At 43.1% G+C, this 17,706-nt stretch overlaps 1 protein-coding gene across 1 annotated transcript in view; it reads right to left on the reverse strand.

Moving 5' to 3' along the window:
* Positions 1-17,702, reverse strand: part of LOC110201745 (uncharacterized) — a 19,329-nt gene extending 1,627 nt beyond the window's left edge. Inside the window, 6 exon segments of the mRNA XM_078151887.1 lie at positions 1,695-2,655; positions 2,657-3,564; positions 5,244-5,339; positions 8,587-8,713; positions 11,945-12,038; positions 17,615-17,702. Coding sequence (XP_078008013.1) covers positions 1,695-2,655; positions 2,657-3,564; positions 5,244-5,339; positions 8,587-8,713; positions 11,945-11,980 — 2,128 coding nt within the window. The 5' untranslated portion in view covers positions 11,981-12,038; positions 17,615-17,702.
* Between the last annotated feature and the right edge of the window lie 4 nt (positions 17,703-17,706).

Below are 17,706 nucleotides of genomic sequence, written 5' to 3' on the forward strand. Positions count from 1 at the left end.
AGGTGGGGTCAGGTTACAGAGGGCTTTAAACGTCAGGGCGTTTTGTGTTTGCTTCTAGAGGCAACAGAGGGCCACTGGAATTTGGTGTGTGTGTGTGTGCGTGTGTGTGCGTGTGTGTGCGTGTGTGTGCAGGATTACATGATCAGTTTACACGACTGGACCTTCATTTTAACAAAATCACTTCAGCGGCCGAATGGAGAGCGGACTGGAGTGCGGAGAGGCCTGAGGCTGACCCCTCCAGCAGCTATTGCAGCAGCCCAGGCGTGAGATGATGAGCAGTGTCAGAGGAAAGAAAGAACCACATTCCAGAGATGTCCCAGAGGTGAAATACCTACATGTGCAGGTACATGCAAATTAGTGAGGGTGAGCAGGGTTTTCTTCTGTCCCTATTTGCCTCGTTTCCTTTTCTACAAAATGAGGATAATAATAGCATCTACTTCCCAGGGTTGCTGTGAAGATCAGAGATGATAATTGTGAAGTGCTTAGCACAGGGGCTGGAATATATTAAGTGCTACAGAAATGTTAGCAATTAATATATGAGACATAAATCATATACAAGGAAAAGTTGGAGGTGGAGGCACTAGAAGCTGGAAGAGCCAGAAAAGACCTCCTACAGAAAGTGGGATCAAAGCTGAATTGTGAAGGAAACCATGACGCCAGGAGGCAGACACAGTGAGGGAAGCATCCCCATCTGACGGTACACGGTATGGGGGTCAGCTGGTGCAAAGGTACAGATAGGAGAGACGGTGTTTTGTGTGTGAGCAATATCACATACTCTGAACCACTATGGCGGGGTTGTAGAGAGAATGAAGAGCAGCCATCTAGCAGTGGCATGGAAGGGCAAGAAGGGGTCATGTTGTGAAGAGTTGTAAATGCCCAACAAGAGTTTATATTTAATCATAGAGGTAATGTTGAGTCACTGGAGAATCCCAAGTAGGAACATGACATGGTTAGATCTGTGCCTTAGGAAAATCACTTTGGCAGCTATGTGGAAGACAGATTAAAGTAGGGTGTCATTCGAAGTAGGAAGACCAGATATGTGTCTATGGCAACTAACCAGGCAAGGGGTGGTAAGAGACTGAAGTAGGATGGTGGCCATGTGAGTAGAATTGAGGGGATGGGTGAGAGAGCATGATAACTGATAACTGAGCAGATGTGGGGTGAGAGCAGAGAACTGGGAATGACACTGAGGTTGTGCAGTTCAGTAAATGGAAAGAAGGTGATACCCTCGGAAGCTAATTTGGAAAAGAAGTAGGTTTTGGGGAAAAACTAATGAGCTCTGTATTAGACACATGGAGTTTAAGATACCTATGGGATCTCCAGTCCATAATGAACAAGCAGGTAATGATGGGAGACTGAACTCAGGTGAGAATCTAGGGCTGGATATATAGATTTGGGAATCATCTATAAACATGATAAATTAACTGATGGGAGCTAAAGAGATCACTAAGTGAAAGCACTTAGAAAAGGAGAGCACTTAGGACAGAACCCTGGAGCATACCCAGTTAGTGGGCATGACGTGAAAGGCAATCCACCAAAGAAGAATGAAAAGTAATCAAACGGGCAGGAAAAAAAACCAAGAGAAATGTTTCATTCATCATGTTTCTCTCCAATATGAATTCTCTGATGTCTTTTAAGATCTGACCTTCTACTAAAGGCCCTGCCACATTCCTGACATTCATAAGGCTTCTCACCCGTGTGGATTCTCTGATGCTGTTCAAGTTCTGCCCTGCGACTGAAGGCCTTATGACATTCCTGACATTCATAAGGCTTTTCACCTGTATGGATTCGATTATGGTTTGTAAGATGAGATCTCAGGCGGAAGGCCTTCCCACATTCAACACACTCATAAGGTCTCTCTCCCGTATGAATTCTTTTGTGTCTTTTAAGTTCTCGGGTGTGACTGAAGGCCTTGCCACATTCATTACACTCATATGGTTTCTCTCCAGTATGAATTCTCTGGTGTTGATTAAGCTGTGCTTTAATTCGGAAGGTCTTCCCACATTCTCTACATTCATAAGGTTTCCAACCAGTATGAATTCTCTGATGTTCTGTAAGAGCTGAGTTCAGACGGAAGGCCTTCCCACATTCAGTACATTCATAAGGTTTCTCTCCAGTATGAATTCTTTGATGTTCGATCAGAATTGAGTTCAAGCGAAAGGCCTTCCCACATTCAGTACATTCATAGGGTTTCTCTCCACTATGAATTCTATGATGTTGATTAAGCTGTGCTTTTAGTCGGAAGGCCTTCCCACATTCAGTACATTCAAAAGGTTTCTCACCAGTATGAATTCTCTGATGTACAGTAAGTGCTTTGCTTCGGCGGAAGGCCTTCCCACATTCATTACACTGATAAGGTTTCTCTCCAGTATGAATCGTTTGATGCTCAGCAAGATTTTTGCTTAGGAGGAAAGCCCTGCCACATTCATTACATTCATAAGGTTTCCCATCGGTATGGATTCTCTGATGTTTAGTAAGAGCTGTGTTCAGGCAGAAGGCTCTGCCACATTCTTTACATTCATAAGGTTTCTCCCCAGTATGAATTCTCTGATGTCCAGTAAGGTGTGAGCTCCTGCGAAAGGACTTCCCACATTCATTACACCTATAAGGCTTCTCACCAGTATGAATTGTCTGGTGTTGCTTAAAGCTGCCCTTTTAGTCGGAAGGCCTTCCCACATTCATGACACTGATATGGTTTCTCACCAGTATGAATTGTCTGATGTTGATTAAGCTGTGCTTTCAGTCGAAAGGCCTTCCCACATTCACTACATTCATAACGTTTCTCTCCTGCACGGATTCTCCGATGTTGAGGAATCTGGGTCTTTAGACTGAAGGTACTTCCACAGTCATTCTGTTTATAAGATCTCTCCCTAGCATGAATTCTCTGATGAAAAGTAAGTTCTCTCTTTGAAGAGAAGATCATCCCGCATTCATCACATTTATAAGGTTTCTCTCCAAGATGAATTCTCTGATGCTGAGTAAGCTGTGTTGTCAGGACAAAGACCTTCCTGCATACATTACACTTTTGAGGATTCTCTCTGGGATTAACTATCTGTTGTTCAGTCACTACTGTATCCTGCTCAAAGGTATTCCCGCATTCATTACATTCACAAGTCTCTCTGGTATATATTCTACACTTTCCAAGATGGGATGAATTATGCCAATAAGATTTCCCATATTCATTACATTTATAAAGAATTTTCTTTGAGCATAATCCATTACATTTTCTCACACCTGTATACAGTCTGAAGCACTTTCTATGAGATTTACACACAGTTAGACTCTTTTCATCTCTTTGCTGTGGGAAAAGAACGGGTCCCCAAAGGACACTCTTTCCACAATCTATAGCACATTCAAGGCCTCCTGACTGACTGGGAGGCTTCATTTGTGGGAACTTCACTGGCCAGGCGTGCTGCTCCTCAGGGTTCTGCTGCCTCTCTAAGCTGGACTCACATTCCAAAACTTCATTCAAAAAACCGGGGCTGTCTCTCCCAAGTTTACCCTGTGGCAATTCTCCCAGCACTTCTTGAGACGCTCCTTTGGATTCATGTGGAATCTCCCACTCTGAAAGAAATGAAAAAATGTGAATTATCCTTCCTGTCTCTGTTGCAGACATAGTCCCATCTCTGTACATCCAACCAGAAAAATGATACCCTCAGCCTATTTTCCAGCAAAATACAATGTAGTTCTGGTCAAATAAGGGCAGGCTCCCCCAGCCAGTTTGTACTCTTGGGTTGGCTGACCCAGTGCTAACCTGCCATATACATCTGCCTCTGGGACGTCCTTACCTTACCTAATGCCATTAATCTACTTTTCAACTTTTAAAATGAGTTATCAAATAATTCTGAAAATAACTGCTTTTTTGCGTAATTTTGAGACTTGTAATGCCAGAGCCATTTTCATTCCCTATTTCTATGGATTATTTCCCTTGATATTCTTGACCTTTTATTTTTCCATATAAAGATTATAACATCAATCTTGTTATTGTTTTGTCTATTTCTACACAGTACTGTTTTCAAAATAGATTGGCACAGCATTAAAACTGTTTGAGGTACATTATAAAGGCCTACAAAAGAACCTATCTTATCTAATGATCCATATGTCATTTATGTAAAACATATAGTAACATGTGTTTATTCTTGCACTATTTTTAGATGACTAAAAACATATTACTAAATGAGTATATCACTAATAATTGCTAATTTGGAATCACACTGAACTGATTAATACTGATTGGAATGCAGGAGGGGTCCAAATGAACCATTTTTCACAGTAGCTGTGTGCCTCTCTCTCCCAGTTCCTTGATCTGTAAAAAGGAGAATGGACTTGATGACCCCTACGGTTCTAAATTCATACTCCTCTGACTGTAGAGGAAAAGCTAGGTCCCAGTGGATCGAGAGCTGGGCTCAGGAAGACCTGAGTTCAAATCTGGCTTCAGACACTTATTGGCTGTGTGACCTGGGCAAGTTACATAACCTGTCTACCTCAGTGTAAAATGGGGAGAATAATATCACCAGCCTCCCAGGGCTGTTGTGAGGATCAAATGAGATAAAATTTGCAAAGCGTTTCATACACCTTGAGGCACTGTGTAAATGAAGCCAAGAGCTGTTAGACAACATCATGGCTACCTCACCCAAGCATCCAGCCTTCACGAAGCCTCCTCTACAGGCCTAGGTCTCTGCTGGGCTCTGGGAACTCAAGCACAGACAAAGAAACAAGCCCAGCACCAGGCCGTGCCTGCCTGACTTGCCACAGCCCCACCCACTACTACTCTTCCCTATTTTTCTTCCTGCCTGTTTGCATAGTGTGAGATAAATCCTCAGACTGATCTAATTTGCTTTTGAACCTTTTTGAAAATGGTTTGTTCATCTGAGTGTAAAGAACATTTTAATAAAACAATCCTAAGAATTCATAGAAGAGACCCATTAGCAGGAAAGAAGGGAGCAAAGAGAAGAGGACATTTTTTATTTTACAGCAATTTCTAAGCAACACTTGAAAAAACAGCATGTGAATGAATGGGCAGTCAAGTGAGACGGAGAGGGCAGCCCCCGAGAAGAGAAGAAGTGGAAGGTCTATTCCCAATGGAGGCACCTTCTTCTCTGACTAGGAGGACACACAAGTACAGGGAAGTCAGGACCTTGACTTATCCGGGAAACAAGGAGGCTCAGTAAAGCCTCAGCTGCTGTCCAGAGATCTGGAGCTGATGCCTGCAAGGACTCAGCTACCCCATCGGGCTCACTCACCTGCACGGCTGCATCGCGGGACTGCTCCCTCTGGCATCCAAGGTGCTCCCCCTTGCTCCAACTGGCAGATCAAATGGGGCTTAGAAAATATAAGTCCTGCTCAACGTAAATGGGAAAGAGTCCAGATCAGAGAACCAGCTTAAATCCAATCCTGAACACTGTTCTTTGGGGATCAGTGGTCATAGGAAGAAGGCCCCAGGGCAATATCAAAGCATATGTTGTATTGTCATGCTAAGTACAGTGGTGGGTGAATTACTTGAAGTGAGCAATAATTTTCACATGGTTTTATTTTGTGACAGCAACGATCATGAATACGTACTTCTACTGACATTATGCTAACTCAGAACATCTAAGCCCGACTCCAAGTAAGTGGACTGGGCAGGTTTCTCCTCCTTCGCTTAGTTCTCTGTCAGATGAGCGCCAGATTTCTTGCCAATCACGTGTGTCACTGTTTTCTTTTAAATTCTAAATTATATAGTATTTAAGAATGGATGTTACCCCCAAGGAAATGTGCAAAAGGTGTAGCTCTTACAGAGCACACCTCAATGACTGTTGGCAATATTACAACAGCTCGTGGTGTGGGGAAGTCAAGAGTCTCAAGAATCAGTTAGCCCACAGTGAAACAGGACCACACTGAGGCACAAAGGAAGATGTGGCTGAAAGGGAAAACGTCAAGAACTGACAAACGACTACAGCCCCGCAGCCTAATTAAGCTTCGGAAAACAAAGGCCCTCCCAAGGCCCTGAGAGCTGCAGGGACTGCTGTGAATCCTCTGCAGTGGGCACAGGTTTCCTGAAGATGCAGGAAACATGAGACCAGTTAAAAAAGAAGCTGCTGCTAACTAATGCCACGAAGAAAAAATGCTCGTCAAAGTCAAGATGACAAAAAGTACAGAAAAGTGACGATCAGAAAGGGCAATTCTTACTGATGAAACCCACTTTTTCATTTAGGGTTATACCAAAACCATCGTCAGATATCCAAGAAAGTCTGTAAGATCTGAGCATTTTTGTAAGACTGCACAACATCCATCCAGGAAAAGTGACTGGGGGACGTTTTATTTCCAGGAGCCCTACAGGTCTGGTCCCCAGTGAGAATGATGAACCTTGATAAATATATTGGTATACTGAGAGCAGAACTGTTCTGGAATAAAAGAAACTCTCAAATGAAGATGTAATATTGCAATAAGACCTTGCACCATGCCACAAGCCAAGAAAGATCAAGAAACTTACCCAAGGTATGGAGATAAATATTCTGCAATTGCCTGGAAAATCATCTGACATTAAAATTTTTTTTTTATCTTATAGGTTTAATTCTAGATGTCTGTTTTGGAGGTATTTATTAGCTCTCCTTCCCACTGCCCTACAGCCACCAAAAGAACCATTAAAAAAGTAAGAAGGAAGAGAAAAAAACCGTGGATGGTGCAGCAAAATAAAATCTCATGTTGGCCAGGCCTACAGATGCACATCTCTTTCTGCACCAGGGGTCCACTAGTGAGTTTCATCCTCACTCCTCGCACCAAGGTCTCTCAACTGTAATGATCAGAGTTCTAAATGCTCTTAAAGCTCTCTTTCTCTACAATGTTGCTGTCACTGTATGGACTGCTCTGGTTCTGCTCACTTCACTCTGAATCAGTCAAAGAAACATGCCCAGTGTCCTCTGAAGCCATCACTTCGTTATTTCTTAGAAGCCAATAACATTCTATTACATTCATACACCACAATTTGTTTAGTCATTCTCCAGTTAATGGGTACCCCCCGAGTTCCTAATTCTTGCCACTACGAAGAGTGGTAAATATAAATATCTTTGTATGTGTGGATCCTTTTCCTCCTTCTTTGTTCTCTTTGGGCTATGGGTCTAGTAATGGCATTGCTGGGGTCAAAGTGTGTACACGGTTTGGTGATTTGTGGGCATAGTTCCAAGCTACTTTTCAGAATGGCTGGACCAGTCCACAGATCCACCAACAGTGTGCTAGTGTGACCACTTTCCTGCAGCTCTTTTAATATTTGTAATGCTCCTCATTTGTCCTCTTTGCCACTCAATGGCATGAGGCAGAACTTTAATGGCTTGATCTTCCATATCTCCCATAGTGATCTGCTGCATTTTTTCACATGATTATTGATAACCTGCAATTCTTCCTTCGAGAACTCATTGTTCCCATCCTTCGGTCACTTATCTGAGAATGGTCCTGTTCTTACAAATTTGGATTAGTTTATTGTACATCTTGGATGTGAGCCCTTATTAGAGAAACCTGGTACAAAGATTTGTTCCAGTCACCCATTTCCTTTCTAATTTTAACTGCATTAGATTTGTTTGCACAAAAATTTTATGATTATGCATAATGATAATTGTCCATTTTCTCTTCTGTGATACTCTATCTTTTGTTCTGTTCTCTACCCACAGATCTAAAAGGTAATTTATTCCTTGCTCCAAAGTCACCTGATTTAAACACCACAGAAAATCTATGGGCTATAAGCAAGGCTAGACTTAGAATGGACTGCTCAAGGAATGCTTAATATCCAATATGATAAAAGTGTGGTTTCATGAAGAATAAAAAAGAACATATGTCAGTATCTTGTGAACTCAATGTCATATCAAGTCAACCAGTGCATACTTAGCACTTGGCCTTAGTGTGCCCGCACCCAGCCACGTGCTGGGGATACAAAGAAAGGCAAAACTAGTCCTTGCCCTCACGGTACTCACAGTCTACTGGGGAGTACAAAACACAAACAACTATGTACAGAAAGAGGCCAGGGAACCACAAAAGAAAGGCAAATTATATAAAGCAAGTGTTTGCAGGCCAAGGACGTATTGCATTGAAAGCTTTTTTAAGATATAAAGTTATGAGGTCATTTTTATTTTATTTAAGGTTAAAGTCATAAGGTTTATTTTACAAGCCAATAAATTTAAATCTTTTTCCCCCAGTTAATTTGTACTATACTATAGTATGGAGAAATAGAATACAAAATGGGCTTGGGTAAGGAAAGAAAATGTGTTTTCCTTGACCTGCTCCTTGTTAAGTGAAGACAAACCATCCACATTTTCAGGCATCTTCAGGGGCTTGAGGGAAGAATCTTAGATCTCATGGGACAGAGAAGGAGGGAAGTTAAACCTTATGGACAATAGTTCAGGGGTCATTTTCAAGGTATTTAAAAAACAAAACCTTTCACCTCTGAATGAATAACATGTCCTGTCTTTCCTGGTCACAAAAGATTTAGACATTTTTAGCCTGTGAATGCTAAGCACCAACCGCTTAGTACTCAGGATATTACACAGCATTTGCTAAGGGGTGAGGCAGAAACCCTGTCATGAGAAGAGTCTGGGTCACAGGCGTAACCATCCTTACCCAGGCAAGCCAGGGTCCTGTAATTCTCCAGCATCACATCCTTGTACAACTGCTTCTGTGAAGGCTCAAGGTATCCCCATTCCTCCTGGCTGATGTCCACAGCCACATCTCTGAATGTCACTGATCCCTGGAACACAAAACGAAGTAAGCTGGTCCTCCTTTCTGACTGATGTTTACTTTGTTAAACAGAGGGCCAAAGTGACCTCTTTCCTGGCATCTCCTCTGAATACAACTAACATGAGGACTTTAAGCTCGACAGCTGGGAAATCCTGACACCAAGAGCGATTTGGTGACTATGGGATATTCCCTAATTGTGGCCTGGCTGACAGGAACATGGATTTTGATTTCTTAATATCAGTTAGAGTCAAGTCATTTCACACAAGATATCCTACTGTGGAGCAGCAGAATTGGTCAAGACCAGACGAGTAAGTCAGGTAAAACAGACCTCAGAGTAGGCCCTAAGAAGAATACTCAGAGATAGAATGAGGAGAGACCTATTGCACTCAGCTCTCATCAGACTCCATTTCAAGTATGACGCTGAGCCTGGAATGCCATGGTTTAAGGAGGATATTAATTAGCTGGAGAAGGTCCAGCAGAGGGCAACCAGGAGAGTGAAGGGGTGTTGAGTCCACGTCATTGAGGGTTAGTGGAACTGGGGAGCTGGCTGAATGGACATGGAGAAGTCTTAGGGAAGATATGATATCAGTCTTCAAGGAGCTGAAGAGCTGCTATGTAGAGGAGAGATTAGACTTTTTGTGTTTGGCCTCAAAGTGCAAAATCAGGAGCAATGGATGGAGGTACAACAAAATTATAGCTTTTTGCAGATTTTTAAGAAAACTTAAAGTCAACTGAAAATTCATCGATATCATTAATAACTTCAGCAAAGCTGCAGGATATATGATAAAGCCACAAAAATCATCTGTATTCTTATGTGAAGGCAACTAGGTGGTACAGTGAATAGCATTGGACCTGGAATCAGGAAGACCTGAGTTCAAGTCCAGCCCTAGACACTTGCTAGCTGGGTGACCCTGGGCAAGTCACTTAACCCTGTTTGCCTCAGTTTCTTCATCTATAAAATGGAGATTAAAAGTAGCATCTACCTCCAAGAGTTGACATAAGGATGAAATGAGATAATATTTGTAAAGTGCTTTGCAAATCTTCGATGCTATACAAAGGCTAGCTATAATTGTTGTTGTTGTTGTTGTTATTGTAACAAAACCCAGCTGGAAAATAACAGCAAAAAGCTATGAAATACATGGGAGTGCATTTACCAAGATTCACCCAGGGACTACAAGAATAGAACTACAAAACACTCTTTGAAGAAATAAATCTAAACCTAAAATTGGAAAACCATTCATTTTTCACAGGTGGGTCAAGCCATTATAATAAAAATGATAGTACTACCTAAGTTTATTCACTTACTCAGTGCTGTACCAATCAAACTCCCAAAGGAATAATTTGTATTCCTAGAAAAAATAATAATCAAATTCATGTAGAGGAACAAAAGGTCAGGAATTTCAAAGGTAATAATGGAAAAAGAGAGAATAGGGTTTCTTGGTACTAGATCACAACAAAATAGTAATCATTAAAACGATTTGACACTGGTCAATAAAAAGGAGGTCAATCAGCAGAGTAGATTAGGCATAAAACATACAGAGGCGAACAAACAGCACTTTACAAGACCAAAGACCTCAGCATTGGGGGATGGGGGTGGGGGAGACATGCTATATGACAAAAGCTGATTGGAAAATCATAAAGGATTCTGGCAGAAATTAGGTCCACACCCATCTCTCACACCAGACTCCGAGATAAGCTCCAAATAGACACACGACCTAGGCACAGAAGGTCATATCATAAACAGACCAGAGGAGCAAGAAAGAACTACCTATCAGTTCTGTACATAGGAGAAGAGTTCAGAACTAAATAAATGGCAGAAGGAATCATACAAGACAGAATGGACAATTTTGATTATACAAAATTCAAATGTTTTTGCACAAACAAATCTAATGTAGGAAAATTTAGAAAAGAAACAGCTAATTGGGGGAGGAGGGGAATCTTTGCAGCATGTTTTTCTAACAAAGGTCTTACAACTATGATATACAAGGAACTAATCCAAATTTATAACAATGAGGACTACTCCCCATAGAGAAATGGTCAAAGGATATGAACAGTCACTTCTCAAAGGCAGAAATCCAAGGTATTAACAATCGTGGGAAAACTGCTCTAGATTACCAATAATTAGAGAAAGGCAAATCAAGGCAACTTCGAGTTCCCCCTCACTGCCCTCCGACCGGCCGAGACGACCAAAGAATAAAACGGTCAACGCTGGGGAGCTGTGGGGAGCCAGGTACGCTACAGCACTTCTGGTGGGACTGCAAACTGGTCCAGATGCTCTGGAGAGCAGTGTGGGACACGCCCAGAAAGTCACCGAAGTATTCATCCCCGCTGCCTAGCTGTACTGCAGGAACGCCTGGAAATATGCGCACTGATTCTATCTGTAGCGGCCAAAAGCTGGAAATGAAGATGTCCTCCTGCTGGAGAATGGCCAAACAAACTGTGACAGAGGAATGTAATGGGATGTTATCGTACCAGAAGAAATGGACAGTTTCAGGGGAAACAGGGAAGAGCTTTATGAATTGATACAGTTCCTAAATAACATAAGAATTTTAAAAAGTCTTTCCTCAACAAAAGGTAGAGGCCTAGCTCTGCCTTAGGTGTGAGCAGGAGAAATGAGGAAGTGGTAATTAAGACTGGAGTATTACAAATTAAGAGAGATGGTAAGGGGGAAAAAACCAGGCAGTAGCACAATACCTTATGCTGATAAAATGAAAAATTGTAACCTAACAAGAACTAATTGAGTGGTACCTAATTAAATATAATCTTGACAATTAATGGGCTCACCAATAAAAGTAATTTGCAGAAAGGATTAGAAAACAAAACCTTCAAATTTGCTGCTTATAAGAAACACATATAATGCAAAGGAATGCATACAGGTCAAAATAAACAGCTGGGATAAAACAACTGGGTGCAATTTTTACAATGGAATTGCCACAAACATACTAATGCCTCTCAGATTCCCATGAAAATTACTGAAATAATGATCACATGTCAGGGAGCAAAATTAATAAACCAATGGAGAAAGACAAAAATCTTAAACATATCCTTTAGAGTCTATAACTCAATAAAGGAAAAATGAAAAGATGACTCCCTAAATGGACATCTACACAAACAATGACACCCTAAATGATGGACAGATAGACGACTTTATCATACAGACAATTAAAATGATATTAAAGACACTAAGAAAACACACGAAACATGGAGGTGGTATTTCAGGAAAGTGCAAACATCCACTCACCTGCTGGGCCCCAGCTGTTGGGAACATTGGGGCCATTGGGGCCTCTGCAAAGCTACCTTCTCCTAGGAAGGGATGCAGTCATCAGAAGGCAGAGCTGGAGAAGAAAAGGATACAAGGAGTTGAAAACTGGCCCTTCCTTGCAGTTCCCAGGCCCAGGAAATCACAATCCCTACACAGCTTTTTGCCGAGTTGGAAGTCAGAGTGAAGTCATGAGGCATTTCCAGAATTAAATCCAACTCGTTAGAGAGACAGAAACAAGATGGCAAGGTGAGACAGAGCACCAGGGAAAAAGGAGTTCCCAAATCCGGCACCAAGGGACCTAAGCTTGGGCAGGGGGAATGAACGGAAGCCCAGCAGCAGCTCATTCGCTCTGGGTCACAGAGCAAAGGTAGACTGAGGAAGGGAGGAGAGGTAACAGGTCCGATGGATGGTGGACTCAGCACGGAACAAGTTCAGAAGCAAGCAGGAACTGTACGGCTCTGAACCCAGGCAAGGATCAGGGTCTAAGTTCTAGCCTCCAGCTCAATGTGAAGCCTACAGCAGAATGACCAAGGAGGAATCCAAGACCCAAAGGGAGGCTGTAAGCTTCCCAGCTCGCTGAGAGTGGCAGAGACTAATACTAGGCTCCTGGAACTCCCACCAGAGGTAAGTTCACAAGGGTGTTGCTAAGACCCACGTTCAGATCAGGAACCTGCACAGCTCAGACCAAAAGAGCAAAGATATGACTCTGCCCTGATCAGATCACTTTGGAAGCACTGAAAAATGACAGGTCTCCAGTCTGAGCTGTCCCTGAGATCCTGGAATAACACATCACCCAATAGCCCCCAAAAGCAGCAGCAATACCAGCCCAGGCTTCCCACTCCAGAAGTACAAAAATCCTGGGCCTGACATAGAGTCCAAGGTCAGGAAGTAGGCTGCAAGAATGAATAAATAAAAAAGCCCCACCATTAAAAGTTATTATAGTGACAGGAACGCTCAAAACAAACAAAGAAATAAACAAAAGAGAAAAACTCTAAAACATTTACAAGCAAAGCCTCAAAGAAAATGACAACTTGTATACAGTTTCAACTAGAATGCCTAGAAGAGCTGAAGAGTTTTTTTAAAAAGAGCTTAAAGTATTTTTATAAATGAATAGACTAAAGGAAAAATGGGGAAAGAAATGAGAGGTATGGAAGAAGAAATTGGAAAGAAATCAATTAACTTGGAATAAGAGGTATAAAACCTTACTCAAACAACAAACTCCCTGAAAATTAGAATGGACCAAATAGAAGCTAATTGAGATAACAACATACATATATATATATATATATATAATTATATATATATATATATATATATATATATATATTATATATATACATTAAAACAAAGTCATAAGACTGAAAAAATAGAAGAAAAAGTAAAATTTCTCTTAGTAAAAACAACTTACCTAGAAAACAGATCCAGGAGAAAAAAAAGAAATGTTAAAAATTGTTGGACTACTTGAACACCATGACCAAAAATAAAGCTTAAACACCCTATTTCAACAAATCTTAGAGGAAAACTGCCCAGATCTTTTAAAACTAAAAGGCAAAGCAGAAGCAGAAAAGTAGAAAAACTTCACTGGCCACCTCCTGAAAAAAACCTCAAAATGAAAACTCGTATGAGCATCACAGCCAAAATGCTGAGCTTCCAAGTCAAAGAAAAGAATACTATAGGCAGCCAGAGATAATTCAAGTACTGAGGAGCTAAAGTCAGGATCACCCACAATTAGCAGCCATCAGCATAAAGAAGCAGAGAATTTGGAGTACAGTATTTCAGAAGGCAAAGAATATGGGGTGACAGCTAATAATAACGTAGCAGCAAAACTAAATATAATGCCAAAGGGGGAAAATGTATATTTAATGAAATAGAGGCCTTCAAAGCATTCCTATTAAAAGACCAAAGCTAAGAAGAAACTTTCAGGATCCAACACAGAAGGGAAAAGAGACAATGACAATGAGATGAACAAGGATAAACAGAGTCCATTCAAACAAAGGAGAAAATACATGTGTACCCCCAACCTTTATCAAGGGTCATAGAGGAAATCTCATTAGATAAGGTCTGGGAGTAGTTCTGAGAAGTCTTGATCTCAGGAGAAGAATGGAAAGAGAGGAGAAGAGAAATACACTAGGGAAGGTAAAGAAAGGAAAGGAAAGTTGGGAAAATTATCTCCCATCATCCTCAGTAGACAGAAAGTCTATACAGACAAGGAAAAAGGGGGAACAGCTGACATTCCAACTTCACTCTCATCTAAACTGGTCAAAGGTGGGAAAGCACGTGCATACGTGCATGCACACACGCACACACACACACACACACACAGAGTTGGGTACAGAAATAAACTGCTTCCAAACATTCCTCTTTTTCAAAACAATATTTTACTTTTTCCAATTATATATAAAAATAATTTCTAACACTCATTTTTTATAAAATTTTGAGTTCCAAATTTTCTCCCTTCCCTCTTCCTTTCCTAAGATAATAAACAATTTGATATAGGTTATATATGTACAATCTTATAAAAAACCTATTTTCATATTAGTTACATTGTGAAAGAAAAAAATCTGCAAAAAATTTTGTTTGCAAAAAAAGATACATAAAGCACACAAAAAATATAAAGTGAAAATAGCATTCTTCTGCCTGCATTCAGACTCCATCGTTCTTTCTCTGGATGTGGACAGCATTTTCCATCATGAGTCCTTTTGACTTGTCTTGGATTGCTGAGAAGAGCTAAGTCATTGCACAACATGACTGTTACTGTGTACAACATTTTCCTGGTTCTGATCACTTCACTCTGCATCAGTTCACACAAGTCTTTCCAGGTTTTTCTGAAGTCTGCCTGTTCATCATTTCTCATAGCACAATAGTATTCCATTACATTCATATATCACAACTTGTTCAGCCATTCCCCAATTGATGGGTCAATTTCCAGTTCTTTGCCACCACAAAAAGAGCTGCTATGAATATTCTTGTGCACGTGGGTCCTTTTCCCGTTTTTGTGATCTCTTTGTAAAACAGACCTAGCAGTGGTACCAAGCATTCATAATAAAAAGACCAGAACCACAAACACAGGAGTCAAGGGAAACATAAAAGGTAAACAGGAGCAGGAAACCCTAAGGAAGCAAACAAGGATCAACTATTTATATCCTAATCTGGGGGATGACAGGTGTGCCCCCTCAGAAACGAGGGACAGAGGGAGTCTAGTGAACAGAGGAGCTAGGAGCATTCCACTCTGTTCTCTTGTTCTTAAAAGAAGGAAAGGCAAGGGCAACAGGAACACAAAGGGAGAGGTAGCATGGGAGGAATCATCTCCCGCAATTAGGGGCAGAGTAGACGTCTACACAGGCCAGGAGGAAGGGAGGGAGGAGAAGCTCACCCTGAACCTCCAACTGAAGAGGAGGTTCTGAATGCCATCAGGCTCCTCTTGGGTAGCGAAGCGCCTGGTGCTGAGATTCACAAGGCAGGGGGTCCACTGCTCATGCAAAAGAGACTGAAATCATCCGGGGTAAATGACAAGAGGAGGTTATCCAGGGCTCTATGAAGGAAAAGGAAATAGGACGTCCTGTGACAATCACAGGGGGGCTCCTCTCTCTTAGTCATTACCAGGGTCTTGCCAGGGTCCTCCTTAACAGACCTATCCTTTACCTGGAAGACGGTCATCTACCCAAGAGCCACTGCAGCTTCACGAAGGGCTAAGGAATGGTCCACATGGGGTTTGCTGCTTGACAACTCCAGGACAAATGCCAGGAGAAGAATGGAAGTCAATGGTCTGACCAAGGCCTTTGATACCACAAGTCCTGAGGACTTGTGGAAGATCATGGTATAATTTATCAGCACTGTACCCCAGTTCCATGATGTCATGCTTTCTCAGTCACCAACGGAGCTGCTTTCAGCGATGTTGTCAGACATCTTCAACAAGGATGAACATGGCATCGAGGTCACCTACCACACTGATGGTAAATTATTCAACTTGAAAAGGTGACAAGCCAAGACTAATGTGGAGGGAGAGTTGGTGTGCAACTTTTTTTTGTTTGCAGATGATCGCGCGTTCAATGTAGGCTCTGAAGATCTCTTATGGAGATATCTCTCGTGAAGATCTCTCTGAAGATCTGAGGTGCAACAAAGCGTAGATCGATTCTCTGCTGCTCGTGCTAATTTTGGCCTAACACCAAGAAAATACCAGCCAGCACCACACCATCCACAGGTGGAACCATCAGAGAATTTTGAATGCTATGGATAAGTTCACTTACCTTGGCAGTAGACTTTCCAGGGACGTCCACACAAATAATGAGGTCGACACACACATTGCCAGAGCCAGCTCAGTGTTTGGGAGGCTCAGAAGGAAAGTGTGGGAGAGAAGAGGAATTAGACTGACTACCAAACTGAAGGTCTACAGAGCCCTGGCGCTGACCTCGTTGCTGTATGCCTATGAAACCTGGACAGTCTAGCAGGGCCACGCCAGGAAACTGAATCACTTCCATCTGAATCCTCTCGGGAAGATTCTGAAGATCGAATAAGGATAAGGTCCCTTCTCAAACTAAACCACCAGGCGTTCCAACGCTACCGCACAGAGCGCTATCCAATGGAGTGGCCGTGCTGTTCGAATGCCCGGCATCCGCTGGCCTGAGAGACCATTCTGCTAAGCCCTCACACAAGCCGAGCGCTCACGTGGAGGCCACAAGAAGAGCCGGGAAGACACCCTCAAGAGCTCTGGCACCAACCGTGGGGCATGGGAGACGCCGCAAGACGGCGCGGTGCGGAGCCCCAAGAATGCGTGCAGAATCGCAGGACTGGCATCTCCGCTCCCAACGCCCACGCCGATGAGCTGTGCCCGCCGTGTGTGGGCCTGGCAGCCGAGGTCGGACACGCCCCGCCTTGACTCCGACACTGTCATGTGATTTTGGTCCTCTCTGAGCACAACCACTCACGCAGGGCAAACAGGAAGGCGAGGGAAGGGAACACGCATTCCACGGCACCTACTACGCGCCAGGCATCCTGTGGTGCACTTTTTACAGATATTATCAGCACCGATGACATTGGGCCCCCAGATCATCTTCAGGAGGCCAGAGTCACCGGACTGAAGGACTCAGGGAAAGGTGGGAGGGGACAGGGGATGAAGGGCGCTGGCTGCCAGAGGAAGCGCTTTGTGTTGGATCTTGGAGGCCACAGGCCAACTGCCTCCTGCCTAACATTCCAGACTTATTTCTCAGACTCTCTGATCCAATCAAATTGACCTTACTATTTCCCAACTCCCACCTCCAAGCCTTTGCAAAGGCTGTGCCCCATGCCAGGCAAGCTCAACCTCCTCATTTTGGCTTCCAGGTCACCTCCTACAGGAAGCCCTTCCAAACTGCCCACAGGCCCCACAGTCCAGAAGATAAGAACCACGTGGCCCCGGGGTAGGGTTGTACTGCGCGTGCTCAGCACGGTCCAGCCAACAAAAGGCTCACGGACCCAGTAGACAGCGGTGGAGCCGCTGATTGGCTCACAGGCCGCGCTCAGCCTCGGGCCCACCAATGGGGGTGTCCGCTCGGAAAGGGGGTGAGGCGTGGAAGCACACAAGCGCATGCGCCTCATTTTCCGCGATGGCCTCCCCACCCTTCCCAGAAGCCGGTCCCTCGGCCTGAGGCGACTTCAGGTTCCCACACTCACCCCCGACTCGGGCCCACGTGAAGTCGGAGGGCGGAGACGAGCCCAGGCGGCCGCGAGCCCTCCTAGGATGACGGCGAAGCGATGGCGGAAGT

Source organism: Phascolarctos cinereus, unplaced genomic scaffold (genome assembly GCF_003287225.1).
Source record: "Phascolarctos cinereus isolate Bilbo 61053 unplaced genomic scaffold, phaCin_HiC Scaffold_4;HRSCAF=312, whole genome shotgun sequence".
Lineage (NCBI taxonomy): Eukaryota > Metazoa > Chordata > Mammalia > Diprotodontia > Phascolarctidae > Phascolarctos > Phascolarctos cinereus.